Source organism: Pelmatolapia mariae, linkage group LG13 (assembly GCF_036321145.2).
Source record: "Pelmatolapia mariae isolate MD_Pm_ZW linkage group LG13, Pm_UMD_F_2, whole genome shotgun sequence".
NCBI classification, from domain to species: Eukaryota; Metazoa; Chordata; class Actinopteri; order Cichliformes; family Cichlidae; genus Pelmatolapia; species Pelmatolapia mariae.
The window spans coordinates 37,441,957-37,464,514 of record NC_086238.1 but is presented as its reverse complement, the minus strand read 5'-3'; the positions used below and the strand labels follow the sequence as shown (position 1 = coordinate 37,464,514).

At 40.7% G+C, this 22,558-nt stretch overlaps 1 protein-coding gene across 1 annotated transcript in view; it reads right to left on the bottom strand.

The window, feature by feature from the left end:
- Positions 1 to 22,558, bottom strand: part of col13a1 (collagen, type XIII, alpha 1) — an 81,749-nt gene that overhangs the window by 36,247 nt on the left and 22,944 nt on the right. Inside the window, exons 5-26 of the mRNA XM_063491134.2 lie at positions 22,016 to 22,066; positions 20,925 to 20,960; positions 19,494 to 19,520; positions 19,300 to 19,326; positions 16,523 to 16,549; positions 16,387 to 16,413; positions 15,858 to 15,884; positions 13,435 to 13,476; positions 12,028 to 12,120; positions 11,733 to 11,774; positions 11,626 to 11,643; positions 11,287 to 11,313; positions 10,845 to 10,880; positions 9,887 to 9,913; positions 3,581 to 3,658; positions 3,443 to 3,469; positions 3,294 to 3,329; positions 3,163 to 3,216; positions 3,048 to 3,071; positions 2,924 to 2,977; positions 1,284 to 1,328; positions 975 to 1,109 (exon numbers count right to left, since the gene is read on the bottom strand). Of these exons, the coding sequence (XP_063347204.2) occupies positions 975 to 1,109; positions 1,284 to 1,328; positions 2,924 to 2,977; positions 3,048 to 3,071; positions 3,163 to 3,216; positions 3,294 to 3,329; positions 3,443 to 3,469; positions 3,581 to 3,658; positions 9,887 to 9,913; positions 10,845 to 10,880; positions 11,287 to 11,313; positions 11,626 to 11,643; positions 11,733 to 11,774; positions 12,028 to 12,120; positions 13,435 to 13,476; positions 15,858 to 15,884; positions 16,387 to 16,413; positions 16,523 to 16,549; positions 19,300 to 19,326; positions 19,494 to 19,520; positions 20,925 to 20,960; positions 22,016 to 22,066 (960 nt within the window). The remainder of the gene's footprint in view (positions 1 to 974; positions 1,110 to 1,283; positions 1,329 to 2,923; positions 2,978 to 3,047; positions 3,072 to 3,162; positions 3,217 to 3,293; positions 3,330 to 3,442; positions 3,470 to 3,580; positions 3,659 to 9,886; positions 9,914 to 10,844; positions 10,881 to 11,286; positions 11,314 to 11,625; positions 11,644 to 11,732; positions 11,775 to 12,027; positions 12,121 to 13,434; positions 13,477 to 15,857; positions 15,885 to 16,386; positions 16,414 to 16,522; positions 16,550 to 19,299; positions 19,327 to 19,493; positions 19,521 to 20,924; positions 20,961 to 22,015; positions 22,067 to 22,558) is intronic.

Sequence of the window (22,558 nt, the reverse complement as noted above, 5' to 3'; positions counted from 1 at the left end):
TTTAGGGGAAAATTTCAGTGTATTATAAGGTCACTTAGTTATGCTACTTTGTTTTATATTTGTATGTCTTACTGTCAGACATCTGTTGCATAATCCGAATCTTATACAGCAAATCTCACCCAAGTAGTGAAGATCTACAAGGTTTCTAAGCACATTAAATTCATAAATATATAATACACCTAATTACTGCTGGAACAATTCATCGGCATAATCATAATGTCGTCGACTATAAAGATTTGTTGATGCGCAATTTTATCATTGACATGTCATATACTAATATCACGTAAATGTGTTTTTGTAACTGCAATACGCTTCAGGAAGCACTGGGGGCAGTATCGCCTCTATCGTCTGCCAAGACTTCACTCAATACTAACAAAGAAGAACATGTCGTGAACGGCAAACATGAGGACGGAAGAAAAGGGAAACGGAGATTTTAAAACACGCAACAGCATTTCACAGAAAACTGCACAGAAGTGCATTCGGGGTGGGCAAGGTTGAGATGGTTTGCTAAAGGTGTGCTGATCGATCCAAATATTTGTTGATATCAGATTGACACTAACACTATAGGATAGAGACATTATTTCTATCCTCCAAGTTCAGTATGTGGCCCAACTAAATAGTTTTCAATAAACAAATATTTTTTGGAAATGAAAGATCTACTTCAAACAAGCAAACATTAAAAATATGTCCCAGCATTGACAGATTCCAAACAATCTGTATTTTTCCCCCAATAAATTTGTTAGAAGAAATCTTAAAATAAGTTGTACTGATCCACCAAATATAGCAAATGCATCAGTTAATTTCTTGCACAGAACTCCAACTTACAGTCTTTGACACTCGGGGTCTCTTCCAAGTCTTTAATTAGATAAGAGTGTAGCGAGAAAGACCAAGATGTACCCTCTGGATGACAGTGATGTGGAACAGTGATAATGTGGAACTTCACAGACAGTTTTGTGGTTAACGTAGTCACTTACAGGTGATCCAGATGGACCCATGTCACCCTTGGTGCCTTTGGGTCCTGGAAAGCCCATGACACCTCCCTCTCCTCTGGGACCTTCAGGACCTGCTGGGCCCGGGGGACCAGGTTCTCCAGGCTTCCCTCGAGTTCCCTGAAAATATAAGATCATAAGTTGCTCCACTTTATTAAATGTAAACAAAAGAAATCTGTATGAATTAAATGTGTGTTATATCAAATCAGTGATGGTTAAGTGTAATTATCACCCACACTCTTGGATTTTAGGAACTTCATAATATGTAATAATATGGAGATAACATAACATTACCTTCTCTCCATCCAGTCCTGGTGGACCTGGTAGACCAACTTCACCCTAAGGACACACCAAGGTCGAATTACCAACTAGGCAAACCAGACAGTTGTCTTTGTTTACGATAACTGCACATCCACACCAATGTCATTATGACTGAAAAAGAAATCTCTTTTAACACAGCCTGTTTTTTTTAATGCAGACTCTTGCATCTCTATCTGCAAATCAACATTTTTAAGCAATACCAGACTAGACATTCATGCTATTATGTAAAATGTCGCATTGGGTTGGCTGCAGGTAGAGCAGGTCATCTACTGACTGGAAGTTTGGTGGTTCATTTCCAGTCTGCATGTCAAATATCCTTGGGCAGGATACTAACCTCAATTGGAGTATGAATGTGTGTGAATGTTAGCAGTTACGTAGAAACAGAATAGGAAAAAACTGCTTGTATGAGTGGGTGAATGAGGCACTGTGAGTGCTCAGGTAGAGTAGGGAAGGGCTATATAAGAATGAGTCCATTTGCATGTCACATGTCCTAATAACACTAGTCTAATCTGGAGGAGATGAAGGCATGAACAAACACCTCCAATTCACCTTTAGAGACAAAAGTCCTGAGTTTAGTGATATTTCTTAAGTGAAGAAAGAAGCAACGGCTCACAGACTTGATTTGGGCATCAAAAGTCAAAGACTGATCAAAAACGAACCCAAGTGTCCGAGCAGCAGCTTTTACAGTGGATGAGAAAGACACCAAACGTTGTCTGATTTGTCCTTAATGCTCTGTTGTCTGTATTAAGCTGCAGAAAATTGTTTGCCAATTGTTTGCCATCCAGCCATTAATTGTGTTAAGACAGTCCATTAAAATGGATAATTTATCCAATTCTTGGAAAAAATTTAAAAAGTTGTTACAATCCTTATCTGAAAAGACTGGAGACAAACAATGCTATTCTGTGTATCAAAGAAAACCTTAGGATCTCTTTTTCCTACTCTCACATTTTTCATCATTTTCTTTTTTTTAGTAAAAGGGAAAAAAATCCTTTTAATAACCCTTATGTGTTTCAAGTTTTGTGGCTTTCCACAGCTGCTCAGCTCTACAGCAACGTCGCCTAAAACTGCGGATAGATTCAGTGATCCGAGGAGGAGATTTGAGAGATGCCACTTTGTCCGGTACACTCTGAAATGAAGGAAGCTGCCACCAGTTTTATACCATCAGTCTCAGCCAGATTATTAGCAAACAACTCTACAGATTCTTCCACCACAGAGTCAGTAATAAGTTGTGAATGCTATGCATGAACAGAGGGCAGAGTGTCAAGGCTAGAAGATAGATCAAATAAAAGACATTTATGGTCACCAATAAAAATGTCTTGCAACATTCTCACACAGTAACACAGTAATGTAGCACATGAACAAATTGTCATTACCAGTGTCAATTTTACTACACAAGATTTTTAGTTATCCACCTGATGGACAAGCAGAGAATAATAATTTATCACCAAACCCCAGTCTGTGTAGACTACAGAACAAAAAAACTGAAACTATAGAGGAGTGTAAAATATGCATATTACCATATATTCATTGTGAATGATGACAAAAGTATGCATGTTTATTAAACAACATGCAAGCATCATCTGGCATTGTGTTATTCTAAAATATTCTCCTACCTTGGCTCCAGGGATTCCAGGTGTCCCTGGAGGTCCAGGTAATCCAGGAGGGCCCTATAAGGATGAGAGATTCAGCCGTGAAATATGTTTGCATTTTGTGTAATACAATCTAGAAAATACTCACCATCAGGGGGATGTTGCGGATATCCTATGAAGAAATATTAAATGTTAATAATGCTTTATTTAATGTTTTACTTTCTTTATAGCTGAGAAAGTGAAAGTAATATGAAGCCACATACATTTTCATACTGGATTTCAGCCCTTCCTGGCTCCCCAGTCGGGCCTGGCAGACCCTAGAAGGTGCAGAAGTGCCATTTGTCAACTCAGTGGACACATGTTAATAAAAACTTTTATTTCATCCAGAACTTACCCTTGGGCCAGCTGGGCCTTGAAGACCTGCTTCCCCCTATTAGTTGATGTAAAACATAAAACTTTGGTTAGGCATAAATATTCTAATAGGATTCATATTTTTCTGAATAATTGCCCTTTCAAAATTAATTTGTAATGCTCTTATCCTACTTTTTCTCCCTGAGATCCTTTGTCACCCTGTAATAAAAATATTATAATATTATGCAGTAACTTCATAGAGTTAGAGTTACTGAAGCATTTTTTAAGTAATAGTTGCATTGCTGTTTCATGGCATTGTATTTCACTTACTCTGGGTCCTCTTAGTCCTGGTGAACCTGGCTCTCCTTTAATTCCCAGGGATCCAGTGTTCAGCTCTCCTTTCTCTCCCTGCCATACATATAGAAAAAGTCTTAACCAAAGGCATACACTGTTATCTCCAATTTTATCTCCATGACAATCAAGAATACTCAGTCCACTGAAGAATACTGTCAGCAGTTCCAGAACAAATAAATACATAGTAAGCAGGTAAGTGGACCTGGGGGACACTGTTGTCTAACAGTTCTGTCCGTGGCTTCTAACAGTTAAACATTCACTGTTTCATGAATTGAACAAATAGTGGCAATATGAAGGTTGATAGAAATGATCAGTAGAATTAGCCAGTTTAATAAAAACAATCATTAAGACTACATATGCTATCAAAGAGGGAGCAAAATCCAGCAGCACAGAAAGACAAAAACAAATCATCATACAAAATAATTTTAGTTTTACAGACATCCAGGTATTACAACAATAGCAATTAACAAGGTACAACCAGACAAGGATAGTATTCTTTTTAAGTTCTAGATCCCCGCTTGTCAGGTACATCAGGGCTACTAGAGATGCCAGTAAAAGAAAAGCACATGTCACTGATTGGATATATAATAACTGCTATGCCCACTGTACAAAAATGACTTTAAGTTTACACAGGAACACTAGAAAGCCCTGGTTCAGCCTACCTGCTGTAGATATAAAGGCAACATAAAGGCAAAAGAAATAAAAAGTAGAAAAACCCCACTTTCTTCTCCAGAAGAAAAACATGCAGCCATCTTGGAATGGATATATTCACTGACACACTGAAATGGGTGAGTTACTAACAAGCTATGATGACAGAAAGATGACAAAACCACCATAAATAAACAAAACCACTATGAACCACAAAGAGTGAAAAAAATAGTGGCCGCCTCGTGGCTGCCTAGGTGATGTTCAGAAAAGGTGTCACTGGGATTCAAACTCATCTGAGAGTTTTAGTAGATGCACCTACGGTTTGAATGTGAAAATCCTACGCTGCCTAGTTCTCGAGTTATCATGTTAACAAAACTTTCAGAAAACCTCGTGTGAGTCGGTATGAGTGTCTGTGAGTGTTTATCACGACATATCCTTGGTAATGAAGATGAGACGTGACAAGGGCGCACCCCAGGGGCCAGAAGGAGGTAGAGAAAGACGTAGGAGACCTGGGCCATCTACAGCTCCCCAAAGTACTCAAGACCCAAGGCCACATATCTATAAGAACTGTGTGCACCCCAGCAGAAGAATGAAGGCCCCCAACTGAGCCCTCACAGCCAAAAGACAAGAGCCCCAGAGAATCAGAGGCAAGGGGCAGCCCAACCTGCCAGAGGCTGACCATGTCAGCGTGACCCAAGATTGGGCAAGGTGCCCAAGAACCCCCTGACAACCAGCAGAGCTCCCTCCCCATGACAAAGAGGCCCAAGTCACCTTGGACCACAACCCCCAAGGAAGCAGGCTGATAACCACGGTCAGCTTTAGCCAGCTGACCGTGGTCTGATGAAAATTGATAAAAATGTAAAAAAAACATGAAAATGTAGATAAGGTTGAGCAGCTCCACAACTCTGAGTGGGGCTGGTAAGTGAAGTGAAGGGGGTTCAGATGTGGTCTGACCAGAGGATGGAACTGATCGAGGTTGTCTTCCAAGGTCTTCATGATGTGAAATGTCAGCACCACAGATCTGTAATCCTGGGGCCACTGGGAGGTGGCATCATTGATGCAGACTTGCCTGAGTGGAGTCTCCTCATTTGTCTCTGAACCTGGTCATAAATGAAAGTGATGGTGGGGGAGGGGTGTCAGGACTTTCACAGGAGCCCATGGTGCAGCGTGGAGAGAGGGAGTGGCATGGCTGTGTATCACAGGCTGACTCCAGGTAAGTCAGTAGAGGAGTGAGCATTAACTGCAGCGTCGAATCTGTTGAAGAGCAGATTAAATTCGTTGGCTCTGTCCTCACCGCCCTCTGCTGTTGGACAGTCTGAATCCAGTGACGGTCTAATGGAATTTAGGGTTCACACACATCTTGATGGCAGTGATCCATCTCCCTAAAGAAAGACGTAGCGTGTTCCAGTGGTCCAGCTCTTGCTTTAGACTTAATAGCATATGTTGATAATTAGCCGTATAAAGTTATGTTACCCATATAGATTTAGGGAGGGGTGGCCATCTGTCACAACTGGTTACCTCTTAAGTAAGCTTCTTAAATAAGCTGCAGATGATGCAAAGATGACATGATGTTCTTCTGAGAGAAATAGAAAATTAAATGTCTGCTTAGACTCTACTTTTATAGATTGTGTTCTAAGGATGATCATGTTCATACTCAGGGACCCCTGATCTGAGATAACTATACCTCCATAATCGCATTCACATGATCAAATGTATTAGAATTTGTCAATGCATGAATATGCTTAATGGAGAATAAAGAGTATGCTCTTGAAGCTTGGTTACAAACATCAGTTTCAGTTTCAGTTTCAATTTTATTTCTATAGCACATTTAAAAGTCTCAAGTACAACAAAGTGCTTCACAAACGAGCCGCATTTGCAGGTTACAGCAGTAAAAGAGCAGGAAATACAATTGTCAGCAAAAGAAATACAGTTATAGAATGGTGACGTGACAACAAGCATGAACCGGGGAAAAGTTAAAAACTAAGTTGTTTGGAAGGCAAGCTTAAACAGATGGGTTTTTAACCGTGATTTGAAGGATTGGATGGATTCCGACGCACGGACATCAAACGGCAGGCTGTTCCAGAGTTTTGGAGCGGCAAAAGCAAAAGCACGATCCCCCCTAGTCTTCCGTCGAGACATTGGTTGCATTAAGAGCCCCTGGTTAGAGGATCTGAGTGCTCTCGTGGGGATGTATAGATCAAGGAGGTCGATCAAGTAACTGGGTGCCAGGTTATTTAAAATTTTAAAAGTGTATAAAAGGATTTTAAAAACGATACGGTATTTGACAGGAAGCCAATGAAGGTTGGCGAGGGTGGGTGTGATATGGTCATGTCTTCTGGTGCCGCTTAAAAGGCGTGCTGCGGCATTCTGGACTAATTGCAGGTGTTGGATGAGGGAAAGTTGGAGGCCTAAATAAAGAGAATTACAGTAGTCCAATCTCAAAGTTACGAGAGCATGAATGAGCTTTTCAAGGTCATTGTGTCGTAAGTAGGGCACTGCCTTAGAAATTTGGCGCAGTTGGTAGAAGCTGGTTTTCACCACTGCAGCCACTTGCTTATCTAATTTGAGGGAACTATCCAGCACTACTCCAAGGTTTCTGACAGTAAACGATAGATGACTGGCATAGGATCCTAAGGTCTCCGATAGCTGTTTCAAGGGCATGTGACTGTCAAAGATGATAATTTCTGTTTTGTTTTCATTAAGGGTGGGGGAGTTGTGCAGTAGCCAGTCTCTAACATCACACAGGCAGTTGAGCAACGGCAATAGCGGGGACTGGAGATCCAAATCCAGAGGGAAATAGATTTGGATATCATCCGCATAACAATGGAAAGAAATATTATGATTTCTGAAAATTTGTCCCAGGGGTAGCAGATACAAGGAGAACAGCGTAGGACTTAACACAGACCCCTGGGGCACACCACAGCGGAGGGGTGCGGAGGGGGAAGAATGATTCCCCATAGAAAGTAAGGTGGCTGATGCCACACATCAGCCACCTTACTTTCAATAAATAAATAAACAAATAAATAAATAACATAGTTAGGGCGGACCTCGACAGGGATGCCCTCCCAAGAGCACTGAAAGGTGAGAGTACACAGTTTACATCGCTGTGAATTATAAGAATATGCGTCGACATATTTTGTAAATGAGAAATTTTTCTTTAAAAGTGCCAGATTGTCCTAGTTAGGTGCAAAGAAGCATAGTTTTCCAGCCACAATCACATATCACCCAGTTGAATCAGCCTTTACATTATAAACCGTAAATTGTTTACTGTTGCTAATCATGATCGCTGCCCCTCTTGATCTTGAGTCAAAGTTGGACTGAAACACTTCAGCTGTGCAGATATGAGTCTCCTGCACAAATGCAATGCCTGTGCTTAGCTGTTTTAAATATCTAATAACTTTTTTAAATGTCATTGACTAATTACTGCTTTAATGGAGGTTGTGCTTTCTGAGTGCTTCTTGTTCTTTACAGTGATATGACATGGACCTTCAGCACCTCAAGACTGGTCAAAAAAGCCCAACAAAGATCGTTCTTCCTGAGAAGGTACAGTGAGCAGAGTTCCCCTAGAAATGGCTGCTGGACTTTTACAGGACAACCATTCAATTGGGATGTGGTGGTTCAAAACACAAGAGTTCACTTGAGATGATCCCAAAGTGCTCCATCAGTAAACTCAAAGGTTTGTCCAATGTTCACAAAGTTAGCATTTTAACACTTATTTTACTGTGACCTACAGTGTGTGTAGATATATGTGCAGTGACAAAGTTTCCATTACAAAAACAAAGTACACATATGGATACCTTTAAAACCTCTTAGCCACTCTTACACTGAAAGAGACAGTAATCAGCCAGTGATGACACTGCAGTATTGCTTTCATTGTGTTTGTGTTGCAGTCCAGTGTCCTGTGACAGTCAAGAAGCACAAGGAGACACAGCTACTGCCAGAGTTTCCATAAGCACTTACAAATTCCATGTGTGCACCAACGAGTGAAAGTATCTGCTTCAACACCTATTCAATGTGTCACAAAGAGACAGAAACAAGAAAAATGCCACTGAAAAGTTTAATCTGAAAAATATTCTAACAGCATATGTGCAGTTACCATGTCATACTGAATACCTCGTATTCTAGCAACTTTTAAACGTCTTTTCAATTAGATTTGCACAGTTTACTTTACCATTGTTCTAGCCACCTCTAGTCTGTTTCTATTCTGGTGCTTTTCCCGATCCCAACCTGTAAGACAGCCAAGATGTCCTTTGCAAGTCCTTCCTGCTGCGAATCATGAGCAGATGAACCATCAACAATGTGTAAAGTTCAACTAAGCAACTAAAATGTCTTCATAAGTCAGACATTGGATTGGATAACAGAATGACTTGTGTGAAATAATGTCTATCTCCCTCCTGCTCATCTTATTCTTCATCATTTCCTCTGGCTAATTAATTGTTCCTCCTCATTTGCAGTGAAGGAAATTGAAGTGCCACTGTGGGCACACACTTCTCCTGGTCATGAAATCCAGTATCTTACTGCTATTGTATTAAAAAAAAAACTAAGAGCAGAACAGGCAATTTTAATAAGAGCTGCTTTCAGAAACACCACCTATGTTAGTATTTTGCAACAATGACTGTTGGAGGTGTTGGATGTGTCTGTTCCCTTTGTGTAATTAGACCTGAGCATGTTTCCTGCTGGGAGTTTCAGGAGTTTTCTCTGAGATTATAGGACCAATTTCCCCTAAGTTCATAGATTATTCTTCCTTGTGCAACCATTTCTGGACACTGAAGGCTAAGCCTGTGAAATCACTTTCTCTTTATTAAAGAGTAAAAGCCTTCACAGATTGCTGCTGCTGCTCCCTGTGGATACAAAATGCTATACAAGTTTAACCTTCCTCCTGCCACCATCTGTCTGAGACACCTAATGGAGAAAACATATATGGCTGCAAAAAAACCCTGCCATCCTAATGTGGCCAGTACAGAGATGTACTATGAGCCCAGGTCTGCTGGGACTGCTGCAGTGCTGACAGAGGAAGCAGAGTCCACCATGTAGAAAAACAAGACAATAAATGTCTTCATATTTAATTATTCTTTGGTAAAGCCTCTAAGACATGACAAGCATCTAAGACATAAGCCCATCCAGGTAAGTTCCAGTTTCCTGTGTTCAGAGACAGACAGCAGAAGGATTTGAAGCATGTTTCTACTGATTCATACATTCAAAGCATGTTCCTATCACCCAGACTCCAGCAGCGACATCTGCCATCTTGGCATGAATAAATAATCCTTAAAATGCCACACACACAAACTCCCTGCTTGGCTTTTATTTTCCATTCTCTCTTCTCTCTCTGGGAACGCCCTCGTTCTTTCACCTCCCCACACAGTGCATGGAAACATTAGCTCAAGCAAGCAGACAGTCCACTTCATCCAAGGGGAAACAAACCGCAGGGAGACAGGGACCTGACAGAAGTAGAGCTACAGCCTCCTCTTGTTAGCTGCTTAAACTATAGAACTGAATTAAATCCTCTCTTGGAATTAAGGCCAGAAACTATGAAGAGAAGTCTGTGTCGGGCTTTTCAGCTTTGAACTCAGCTTTACTTTACTAAAGTCAGTAATTCAGAAAAAACAAAAGGTACCTTATTTTACTTCCTCTTACCTTATTTCCTTGGTCTCCCCCAACTCCCTGTGAAGCAGATAACGATGCTGTAAATTTAACAATAATTATACTCTCCACTAGATGGAGCACAAGTTATTTTGTAGTCATTTCAGTGAGTAATGTTTCATTTCAGTAACCATAAACTGAGTCAGCTGATGGGCTCATGGCAGAAAACAGATAAGATGGAAGGATGGTTAACATTTATACTAATCTGCACAGAAGGAGAGCAGCAACTTATTTTCACACGTGCCAGCTTCAAGAAAAGCTGAAAGTTTGAGTTCTTGGGCAAAAATCACATCTTATAGATTTATACTGTGAGTTTGTTGCTATAACTGTTCATATCCAGATGGCAGAGACATTAAAATCTACAACTGTTTATTCGATTATACAGTTTGGACAAAGACACGAACTAATAATTATATTGTCGTTGTTGTTTTTTGTATGTCCTGCACACATTAGAGCAATCAGAATTATTGTGTGAAGGACAAGGACAGTCTGAAGGATTTATTTTCCCATGTAAACCAGTACAGCTTTACTGGTCCACTTGATTGACACATTTTATTTGACCTTTATTATTATTGTTTATTCATTTATTTATTTTTTCATTTTTTTGTTATTAGACTGAGAACGGACAGGACCGGAGGACAGGAAAGAGAGAGAAAGAGAGGATGGGAAGAGAGTTAACAGAAGGAGAGAGAGAGAGAAAACACAAGCAAGGAAAACCACAGCGTCCGCAACAGTAAATAATAAACAGTATAAATAAATAAATAGTAATATTGTCATCAGTGATAGGGTTTAAAGGCACTTGTCATCAGGAGGATAGATCTCTTGGAGCAAGCTACTGTATCATGCAAACTGTCCTCAAACCTTAGAGGATGATCTTAAAAGCTTAGAGTGTGTTGGAGAGAGTTTCTCCTGATGCTTTGGGTCAAACAGAAAGCAGAAGAAAGGGAAATACCTTTGGGCCTGCTGGGCCAACATCACCTCGATCACCCTGTGGGAGACAAACAGACACACATACAAACACCAAAATAATAACACTAATAAACACTGAAAGCACAGTAACAGCCAACAGATGATCAAAGTGAGAAGTGGTGTCTTGAAACCTATTAAAACTGAGCCCTATTTCTTTATTTCCCTTTTAAAGTAAAAATATAAGAGTCTAAGTTATGAATGTTTCATCCAAAAAAAGCAAAAATAAATAAAATACTACTTCCTTATTCTTTCTGCTTTGATCGTACGCAGGTACTCAAAGCTGCACGATACATACGTCCATCATTAGTAAATAAATGGTCATTTCTTTCTGTTCATAATGAAAAATGTGTCTACTGGAATATGCATTTCACAGCAGCATAGTTAAAATAATCCTTTTTAAATGTAAAACACAGAAGGGAACTCACCTTCTGTCCTGGCACACCTGGCTCACCCTGGAGACATAAAACAGTAAGTACATATGTATAAAGCATCTATAGATTCAGCTTTGATTTTTCCACAGCAGTAAGCATTTCACATCTCTGTGTCACATCTGAGCTCACAGTTCACATTCCTGCTTTCAAATAATCCATAACAATTAATGCATCACGTGGAGCGTTTGCGTCAGGCACAGTGAAAACTTTCTGACTTGGTGACCATGTCATGTGGTCTGTTTGACTCCTACAACTCTAAATTCATCACAGCGGGCTGCAGTGATGCTGTTTTTATTTTGCACTTTGTATGAGAATGAATGAATGATTTTTTACCTTTAGTCCGGGCAAAAGCTGCATAAAGAAGGAAGAAGAACGTTAATGTTCCATGAATTAATAATGTGAAGGCTCTAGAAAAACATGGCTGGAACACTAATGCTTACCCTTGGATCTTTTCCAGGTTTGCCTGGCTCCCCAGGTTTACCCTGTGTGACATAAAACTTTGTTTTACAAAGACTCTACGAGCCTATTTATGTCATAATCTTATGAACAATTACATTATGCCCCTCCCTCTAGTGAGAGCATAACAGTAAATAAATTCATATAAAGTGAACCTTTATACTAGTGAGTCTCTTGTGTCTCTTGTCTCACATGGAAAAGTCTGTTAAATTTAAATTTGACACCATGGCGCGTGACACCAGAGGATATATAAAGAGGTAAACTCAGATTAAGACTCACCGGTGGGCCATTGGCCCCATCTGTTCCTTGTGTTCCTGGTGGACCGGGTGGCCCCGGAGGTCCCGGAGGCCCCTGTATTCCAGGCTCGCCCTGCTAAGAGAGTTTGAGTTAAAACCTGTCATTCTACAGTGAGCCTCGCCACACCAGCCATGTCCAAACAACCTCACACTACACTGCAATCAATTCAATAAAGAGTGGGGAGCAAGTGCTGTGGTGTTGGAGAGAGCAAGGTAAGCTAAGGAACAGGGCAAGCAGTTATTATGCTGGAGAACAATGACTTTTTTCAATTAATACCCAGTTTCTACATGTTTGACATACCCTGTGACCCTCAGCTGACAGGACATGCAAGCATATGGTCAATAGATGCTCCAAAAGTGACCAAAGAGTCATTTAGCAATAACGCAATTACACAAGGTTTCATTTTCTTGACTGCTGTCCACAGTTACCAGTGTGGATCAAGAAGACAGTGAATAGAAATAGTGCCTTTCTTATTCAATGATGTGAATGCCCTCCCTGTCAATGTGGTCAAAGAACCCTAAGTATACAAAAGCTCTGAAAACCAATCACATAATCGAGGCTGGTGTAAAATATGAAAACCTTCAAGAACACCATTGTACTTGTAACTCTAGAGACCGCCATCATCATACAGAGACATTTAATTAACTATCATTCATCATATTAATTCAATGCTACACAAGCTATACAACCCAATATTTGTACCATTGTTGTCCAGCTTTATGCACACCTTCATATATATACATATATATACACATATACACACACACACACACACGGATGACAGCAGAGAGAAGCTGTGGGAAGGAAGAGAAGTTGGATGGCAAGCAGGGGACATACACAATTGTACCTTGAGGCGTTTTAATATTAGAGGGCTTATTGAGGGCATGTTGCGCACGGTGATGGGCAACATCTGCTGGGGGGAAGTCACAAAGCACAGGTGGCCAGCGATGCAAAAAGGTCACAGGGCAAAGGTCACCAGGAGGCCAAAGAAAGGAAACAGGGTAGAAGAGGAGAAAGACGGATAGAGGGGAAGGGATATAGAGGAAAAAAGAAATGAGGGTGAAAGGAAATGGGAAGTCAAATTAGAAAAAAGGAAATAAGGCTGAAGAAAGGAAATCTAAAAAAGAGGCACCAGTAAAGCAAACTATAGGCCTGAAGCTGCAAGGGGGATGGTCCATGCACTGATATGCTCTAAATTATATGCTGAAATGATTTTTGCTTCTTAGATGCCAGCAGAGAGCCTTTCTGTTTACTGTGTAGGATTTGTTGTGGATCAGCATCCCCATTAACTGTTACTCAGGCCCGTAGATTGCAGTGGAGCAGAGGTAGGAGCCTGTCTTGCCACAAAGAGAGTACAGCAGTAGAGTTACAGTACATATTCAGACTTACTGTGGCCAACTGTCCAACACAGGGCTGTACAATACGTCGCTTCTGTTGAGATGACCAGTACGATCAGATAAAAGGTCAGTACAAGTAAACCTGTGATGAGAGCTTTGTTTTCCCAAGTGCAACAAAGTGCATGAAACGTGCCTACTTTTTACAAAGCGTACATATTTCCACAAACTTTATGATGCCACTAAAACGAAAGCACCTTTATCAGTAAAATAAACCCAAAATAATTCCTGACCAGTCTTCTCTGTCTTAACACGTATCCAATGTTACATTTGATTGATTTCAGTTAGACGATGCCTGTTTTATTATGTAACCAATCACGCTATTTATTCAGAAGATCACTTAGATAGCAAGTTCTATGGAAATACATACAGCAGATTATAAGCAAAGGTGAGGGAAGAGTAAAAGTAGGCAAGTCTGCTGCTTTGTCTCCAACCATTACAGTGATCCACCACAACTGAGAACAGCTTTAACTGGATATAAGTCACCTGCTGCTAATATTAAGAATGAATCAGATACAAATGGTCTTTTCTGTGGGGTTTATTTGTCTTTATGTTGAGATGCATAAAAAATAAAAAGTATCAGAAATGCAAAACTAAAGGACACTGAAAAACAATGAACATGCTGACAAGTGGAAATTTAAGGCTCCTTAAAGGATTTTTGATAGCAGCACTTACGGGGACAAAATAAAACTTGAGTTTTTTTTTAAAAAAGCATCGAGTAAATACTCAATAAAGGTTTTGTGTCACCAAAAGGAAATGCATTAAGCTGATCCTGATTAATTAATCTTTATTCTTTTCTCTGGGTGGAAAGCAGAAGGTTGACGAGTGCCTTTGTTCGTAGGCACTGGCTCTCTTTGTGGCATGACTTCGCAGCACCCAGTGAGGGTTATCAAACAGGGTGTTCAGAGACACCCACAAACCTTCAACAGAGTATGACTTGATCGTAATGCAGCCAGGGTTTTCAGAGGAAGATCCTGCACAAAGAGGCCCTACACACCATGGAAATTGTCATTTTAGACAACAAACCATTTAATTATCCAATCAAACAGAAAGTTACATACGGAACTGAGGTCAACATTCGCCTAGCTTACAATATCGAATCTTTAGTATCGGAAGAGCTGAGACGCATTTTTTCTAAACACAGAGTCTCTGTGGCTTTTAAACCCCAAAACGTGCTGCGCCAAAAACTGGTCCACCCCAAGGATCGGGTCCCCCGACACAAACAGAGTAACATAGTGTACGCTGTTAAGTGCAGGAGGATTGCCAGGATTTATACATCGGGGAAACCAAACAACCTCTGGCGAAGAGGATGGCACAACACAGAAGAGCTACCTCGTCAGGCCAGGACTCTGCAGTCTATTTACACCTACAGGCCATTGCACACTCTTTCAATGATGAGGATGTACACATCCTGGACAGGGAGGAACGCTGGTTTGAGGGCGGAGTCAAGGAGGCCATTTACATGAAAAGGGAAAGGCCATCTCTGAGGTTACATCTGTCATCATCTTATAGTGCTGTGATTGCAGCCATTTCCCAACTCTCTCTGAATGGTAGTTGTTCAATAAACAACTAGAACCAGAGAATTCTCAGAGAAAATCCACTTATATCAGTCCCTTCATCCAACTTCAAATTACTCAAATGCCCAAGGCCCTTTGAGGAGATGGTAGTGGTGGATGTTGATTATGAGGTTGTGCAAATTGACAAAGGCAGAGCAATGCAGATATACCACCTCAACCTCAACCTCAACCTCCTAAAACCATAGAGGTAGGCAGAGCTTGACTCTCTGCTGAGCTAGGTGAATAACTGAAAAGGCAGTGGCGTGTCAAAGCCATCTTCATCTGTAAATACTGGAAACAAAGCATAGTATTTGACAAGACATTGTTGCCTGTCTATTATTACTAAGATTAAATTAACATCTGAACTCCACAAACAGAAATTCCCTAAGACTGCGGCCTGGACTGTGTTTATACCGTAGGAATGCACCTCCAGACTGCTGCAGGGGTTTCTTAAAATCTTAAAAACTAACTAAAAATAGGCTAATTTATCAGACAAATCTCCATTACATAGCAGACTCTTTTTCCTGGCAGTCCTACACATAGGCTTTATCACATCTGTCTCTATGCTCCAGCATGCTGCTGGTAGGGACCCTGTTTTCCCTCAGCTACCTGAACTGCAGAGACAGAGGGCCAAAGAACTGCAGATCCACATGTGCTACCTATCATTCATCTATTTTTGTCATCTTTAACGACTCTATTAGTTAATCTTAAAAAGAACATAATAATAACAGAAAAAATTGAAAAAACTTGAACAAAAAAATAATTTTTTTTGTTTCAAACACACTCAATATGTTATTTTAAACTTTGACTTCTTCTGAAAGAGAACCAGCAAAGAATTAGTTTAGCACAAGTGTTTCCTTACCCGATGTGTGTAATCGCCACAGATACCCTTGAATAAACGAAAAAGCGTTGAATTAGAAAGAGATTGTTAGAGTATCAATAAAATTAAACTGATCTGAATGGCATAAAGATCACTTTCACACGGTGAGTGTAGTTTAGTCTAAGAAAACAGTGTTGAGTTCTGTAGCTCAAGAAGAGTTTTCCCAAATTTGATAGCATACACCTTGATGGAGTCATAATGTTGTCCTTAACCTCTGAGGCTGACACACTGTTTACATACTGCTACCACAAACTGTAGAGACATGCTAGTTAAAGCTGATAAGCACTGTGCTATCTTGCCCTGATTCTAAAAAACAACATGATGGAAGCCATAAGCAGACATTTAGTCTTTCAAATGTGGAATCCAGAAATCAATGGCCCGTCTTTTATATACAGTCTATGCTTCTGGTGCTTTAATTAAATAGTGTGAGTATTTCTTTCATCAAATAAAGGGTAGTACACTCACCAGCCATATTAAAAGAAAAACTTGAAAAATAAAAACAGTATCTCACCTTCTCCCCCTTAGGTCCAGGTTCCCCCTGGAAAGCAAAAGAACACAAGTAAAGAAAAGAGGAGTTGGTTACAAAGTTAGTCAAAGAGATGAGCAGTGCGTAATCAGAGGACTGACATCAGGTCCCAGGTACTTACTGGGTGTCCTTTAGGACCACGCTGTCCCTGAAAGACACCAGGAAAACACTCTGTCTTAAATATGACCTAGGCATTGATTAGCTGCTGCAAGGTGTAGAAGACTTAACATGAGTGAAAATAATTTTCTCAGAATAATCAATCAAACTGAAAAATGGACTGTTCTAACTTCTTGTTAGGAACAAACCTACTCAGGTTAACTTCCCACTAAGGCCTGGATGTGACCAGCACAAGTAGCTGTCAGGTCTCAGCAACTGGTTTATTAAAGAACTCAGAAAGAGGGGCACAAATCCAGTTTCCTGCTGTGCATCCATCCATCCAGTCTATCCCAACTTTATATTCATTGTGTTTTTAATTTGTTAAAGAACTACTTTGTTGCACAGGGCCGCCCCACTAGCCCTGTGGGTGGTTTTTATCTTTTAAACTTGGGTTCTCTACCAGAGACTTAGGATCTTGAGGGTCCTGCGCAGTATCTTTGGTGTTCCTAGGACTAGGTTCCTGCGACTGCCATTCTGGGATCTGCTTTAGCCACTCTCCTATTTTTGCCGTCACTGCCCTGAGTGCTCTGATTACCACAGGGACCACTCCACATCTTTTCTCTCAGCTCTTGGTATTTTTTAATCTTCACATCTTCCTTCTTCCCGATGTTGCTATCACTTGGTATAGCTACATCTAACACTACAGCTGTCTTCCTCTGCTTGAACTTGGCCTGTCTGTATCTGAAAGTCCCACTGGATCTTAGCTGGGTCATTTTCAACCACCCTAAAGGCCATATCTCACTGGATAATTGGATACGACCTTGGGACTTCCAGGCTATAATCGTCACAGATGTTCCTGTGTACTACGACAGCCACTTGCTTATGGCACGTATAACCTGCCAGCTAGCATCTTGCACTGTTCTGCTGTGTGCTGGAATATCTCAGGGAATAGTCTGTGCAGCCTGAACCTGGTAGACCCCAGCCTCTATCAATCTTGTCCTTAAAGCTTGTTCCTGTACTGCCATGATTAGTGTTTCTGTGCTGTTTTTCAGTCCAACTTTGTCCAGCCACTGGTAGGATTTCTCAGTTTCAGCCACTTCTTCTATCTGCTGGTGATACATGCTGTGCAGGCACCTGTCCTTTCATGATGATTCTTGTTCTTGCTCCTCTTCTTTCTCAGGTTTCTGCTGCCTCGGGTATTCACTAAGCATGTGATGGCCATCTTCCTGAATATACATCCGTTGTCAGTACTCTTGCTGCAGCATGTTGGATCAACTGAAGGCTCTCATTGATTTAGGACAGCTGATAATAATGAATTACAATAGTCCAGTCTATAGGAGTATGGAAAATGGAAAAGCACAGTCCTACGTATTTGTTTAACATGCACATTGAAGGACACATCCTGGGCAAAAACAACTCAGACTGCTCGCAGTGTTACAGGAGGTAATTAATCCCATCCAGAGTACGTATCTGGTTACACACAATGTTTCTAATATTTTTAGGACCAAACAACCTCAGTTTAACTGAATTTAGAAGCAGTAAATGAGAGGTCAACCAGGTCTTTGTGTCTATAAGACATCCTTGAAGCAATGAAAATGCTATGTCTTGGAATAATACTACCTAAAGGAAGCATCTATAATGTAAATAGAATTGGTCCTAGCACAGAACCATTCCTGCAATTAGCTGATACAGCTGGGACAAATGATGGCTCTTTAACTAATGGTTTAATTACTGCCACCATGAAGGCCTGTTTTCAGATTTCCAGAAATGTGCAATGCTCCATACAAAGTGGAATGTTGTTTCCCCTAACACCAGATTCCCAGATAGTTTCACAATTGTCTATGAAACCTACATCGTTTTTAAGGAGAAAACTGGCTGCTCCTGTCTGCATGCCAAATATCCTCAGCCAAGATACTAACCCCAGTTTGCTCTCTGATGTTGTTTATCTTATCTATTTTAATTGTTTTGTATTTGATTATATTATCCCTCTGTTCAGCACTTTGGCCCACACTTGATGTCTTTTAAATGTGCTATATAAATAAAGCTGACTTGACTTGATGCAACAATCAGAGAAAGCGTGTGAATGACAGATTGAAAACACTTACATAGAAAAATTATAGCAAAAAGTGCTTGTGTAAATGAGTGAATGAGGCAGGTTGTGTAAAGCACTTCAAGTGCTCAGATATAGTAGAAAAGCGTCATACAAAAATCAGTCCATTTACATGAACAGTTTTTTCCTTGGCAGGTTGGTGATGTTGCATGGACTTTTGTTCCAGGTACGGTTCCTGTTCCCACCCAACTGCTCGGGACGATCGGCTGGGAGAGAGCTAACGGTGGCTAAAGGACAGTACAGAGGACGACAGCACAAGAACAGATCCTAAACACCAGATCTGTAGAGGAGAGAGTCTACTACAGCTGACAGGCCCAAGGTTGAAGACCTTGTTGCAGGATAGTTGCAGGATGGGACTGAGAGGCATTTGTGCTGCATATGGACTTCCAGTCCCTAAGCACCATTGGGAGACACCACCAAAGGTGGTTAAGAACAACAGGGCATTGAGTTCCACACAGTCAAGCAGCTGCTGGCCAACCCGACCAACATATAGTGGAGGTTGACAAGGAGCAGAAGAATGCAGTGACAGATGTGTCCATCCCAGCAGACAGCAACAAGCAATAAGAAGCACGGGAAAATAGAGAAGTACCAGGTAGTTACGGAACAAGATTTTTTTTTTGTTCTGTTTGGTGTACTTTTCATGTTATATTATAATGAGTGCTTGATTGGCACTATTTATGTTTATGACTTACCATGTCTCCCTTTGGTCCACTCTGTCCCTTTGTGGAGGCAAAACAATTAAATCAATCCAAACATATAACATCACTAAACTAAAAAATAATAATAAAGATGATGATGGCTGGTAGAATTTTTTATTAATGACCAATGAAGGAACACTAAATTATTCAGTTATTCCAGTTTACAAAAGGAACTTAATGGAACTCACAGGCTTGCCATCTAACCCAATTGGACCCTAGGAGAGAAGAGGAGAAGAAGACACTTATGTATCTGTGGCAATCAGCAAGAAGACATGGCCCAAAATGATTCATGTTATAAAGGAAAAGGCGCTGTCACTGTTTAATTCAATAATAATGGTGATAAGTAAAAGATTTAGAGTCAAAGGAGCTTGCAAAGAAAAGCGTCTGGACTTCTTTGAGTTGCTTGAAGACGTTTCACCTCTCACCCGAGAAGCTTCTTCAGTTCTAAGGTCAAATGGCCGAGAGTCCCAGATTTAAACCCAGTGGGAGTATCCCCCCAAAGAGGGACAAAAGGACCCCCTAATGATCCTCTAATCACCTGAGCCAAGGTGTGAAAGCGGGTGTGGGTCCTAATCAGCCAGGGTTTCGGGGGAGCTCATTGTGAAACCTGGCCCCACCTTGTCATGCGAATTCCTGAGGTCAGATGGCCCAGGATGTGAGTGGGCGTTAAGGCGTCTGGGGAGGGAACTCAAAACTGGATTATAGATGGCAGACAGTTGGTGTCGTAAACCACCGCCTCTGTTCAAAGATGGTCGCTCACAGTGGACATAGATGGCTTCTTTCACTCCTCTTTCAAACCATCTGTCCTCTCTGTCCAAAATGTGAACATTGGCATCCTCAAAAGAGTGACCTTTGTCCTTTAGATGCAGATGAACTGCTGAGTCTTGTCCTGTGGAGGTGGCTCTTCTATGTTGTGCCATGCGCTTGTGAAGTGTCTGTTTGGTCACCTGAAACCCTGGCTGATTGGGTCCCACACCCGCTTTCACACCTTGGCTCATGTGATTAGAGGATCACCAGGGGGTCCTTTTGTCCCTCTTTGGGGGGATACTCCCACTGGGTTTAAATCTGGGACTCTCGGCCATTTGACCTTAGAACTGAAGAAGCTCCTCGGATGAGAGGTGAAACGTCTTCAAGCAACTTAAAGAAGTCCAGACGCTTTTCTTTGCAAGCTCCTTTGACTACGATGACCTGGATGACTGAGAACCTTCACAGACATAAAAGATTTAGACTGTGTTATAGCCCCTGATTCACAATGATGCAACTGAATTTCTAACTTTTAGGAAATACACTGGCAATTAAATAAAGACTGTGTATCTTGCTCAGACATACAGATGGTAGTGCTGGTGGTAGTAGAAGAAAAGTGCTGTTACCAGTATGCTACTAGTTAAAACAGTGATTGGTCTGTGTTTACTGTGCTGAGCAGCACTCACAAAGGAAAGTGGCAATCTAATCATGAGAAGATAGCTTTGTAATATTTCGGTATGATGTTCCATTTTACCTAAAGGAGTGCAGAAAACGTTTTTACATATTTTATATGAGTAAAACCCACAATCACCAGCTAATTCATGAAGTATTACAGCCTAAATGGCAACCCAGGCAAAAAGGTGGTTATAGCTTACTGGAAATCCTGGAAATCCTCTTGTACCAGGTTGTCCCTAAAGAGATGAAAAAAAGAGAAAACCATGAGTGTGTTTACTATGCATCTGACAGTCTGACATAAAGTCTGGAAAAGTGTAGTTGAGAGTAGAACAGTTCCGCTATTTTTATGTATTTTGTAAATGGTGAATACACTGTGTGCGATTTCCTTCTGTGTACATGAGGAAATCAGATACTGAAAAATGTTCTGTCTCACCTCAGGCCAGCAATGACTGTAAAGTTTCAAAATCACTCTCACAGTGAAAATGTACCACATATTCATCCAACCCAGTGACATGACAAAATGCTGAAGATGTTGAAGCATTTGTTTTGCCTCGGGTTGCATAACCTCCTGTTTTCCTCAGCTCTCTGTTTCTTGTTCTAAGGTCACAACTGTAATGTGTTTGTGACTGACTGCTTCTTTAACGTTAAGACTTGGATTCTCCTGTGCAGAGTCTCTTCTGCAGCCTGTTATTCATTAGAAATGCCTATTACAATACAGGAAAAGTGGGCATACAAAAGGATAGACTATAATAATGAACACTAAGAAAAACAGATGTGAGCATTGCTTAGGTTGGCTAGTTGCCCTCCTGTAAACTATAAATGGGGAGAAACAGAAACATTCAACTCGTGTTGTCACCTGAGAATTTTGGTCAAAACAAGAGAAACCATTATGACTGGATAATTAGCCGTGAGCCCAGTTGGACAAGGATGGAGCGTCTAGCTTTGTTCCCTGATAAAATAACAATGACTAGTGATTCAGTCTAACTTAACTTCCAATGCAATCGTTTTCACATGCACGCTGCAATTATATAACAATATTCTGTCATGGAGCAGTGACTCAGTCTTGAATAAAGACAATTTGGCCGAGCCTACATAAATCCGAGCTCAGTACTCCACAAACCTGAAAAGTAAGGAATTGTCTAGTTTAATTAATAGAGCTGAAAAGTCTGTTGGTGTCCACAAAGCTGATGTGATGAGTTCTACAACAGTAGCTAATAAAGATGTTTGCTGCATAGACAAGCAGATGTGAATAAAGGTAAAAGGGTTCATAGTTCTAGGGAGAGACACTTACAGGAGGTCCTCTTGGTCCAATGATAGACAGTCCAGGCTCACCTGGTGCTCCCTATGAACAGACAGAAAGACAGGAAAAGGGATTCCTTCCTCTAACACTCACATCTATAAATATTATCAGAGGGATTCAACAAAAAGGTAAATGGCTACAGCAATTCATCACATACAATGTTTAAATGTTTAAAGAAATGTAAAGCTGATGTGACACCAATGTCTGGTTACTTGGGGTTTAAATTTTAAGCTGGTTTAAATTTGGTGATAGTGGGTAAACACCTGTGGCTACTGAACTAACTCCTGATCCTTATTTAAGGGTTCTATAAGTGATTAGACTTAATGGAAGAATGGTATTAAAATGTGCAGTACTACATGAAGAGCAACCTCGTTTCTTCATATTTTGCTAGGAAAATGAGAGATAATAGTTCAATAAGTAATTGCAAGTATCTCTTGCACAATCTTCTTCCTTCTAATTTCTTTAAATAGCATTAGGGAATAGTTCTCCTCACTTCTTGAAGGACATTCCTTAACTCTGGTTCCAGTTCTTTTA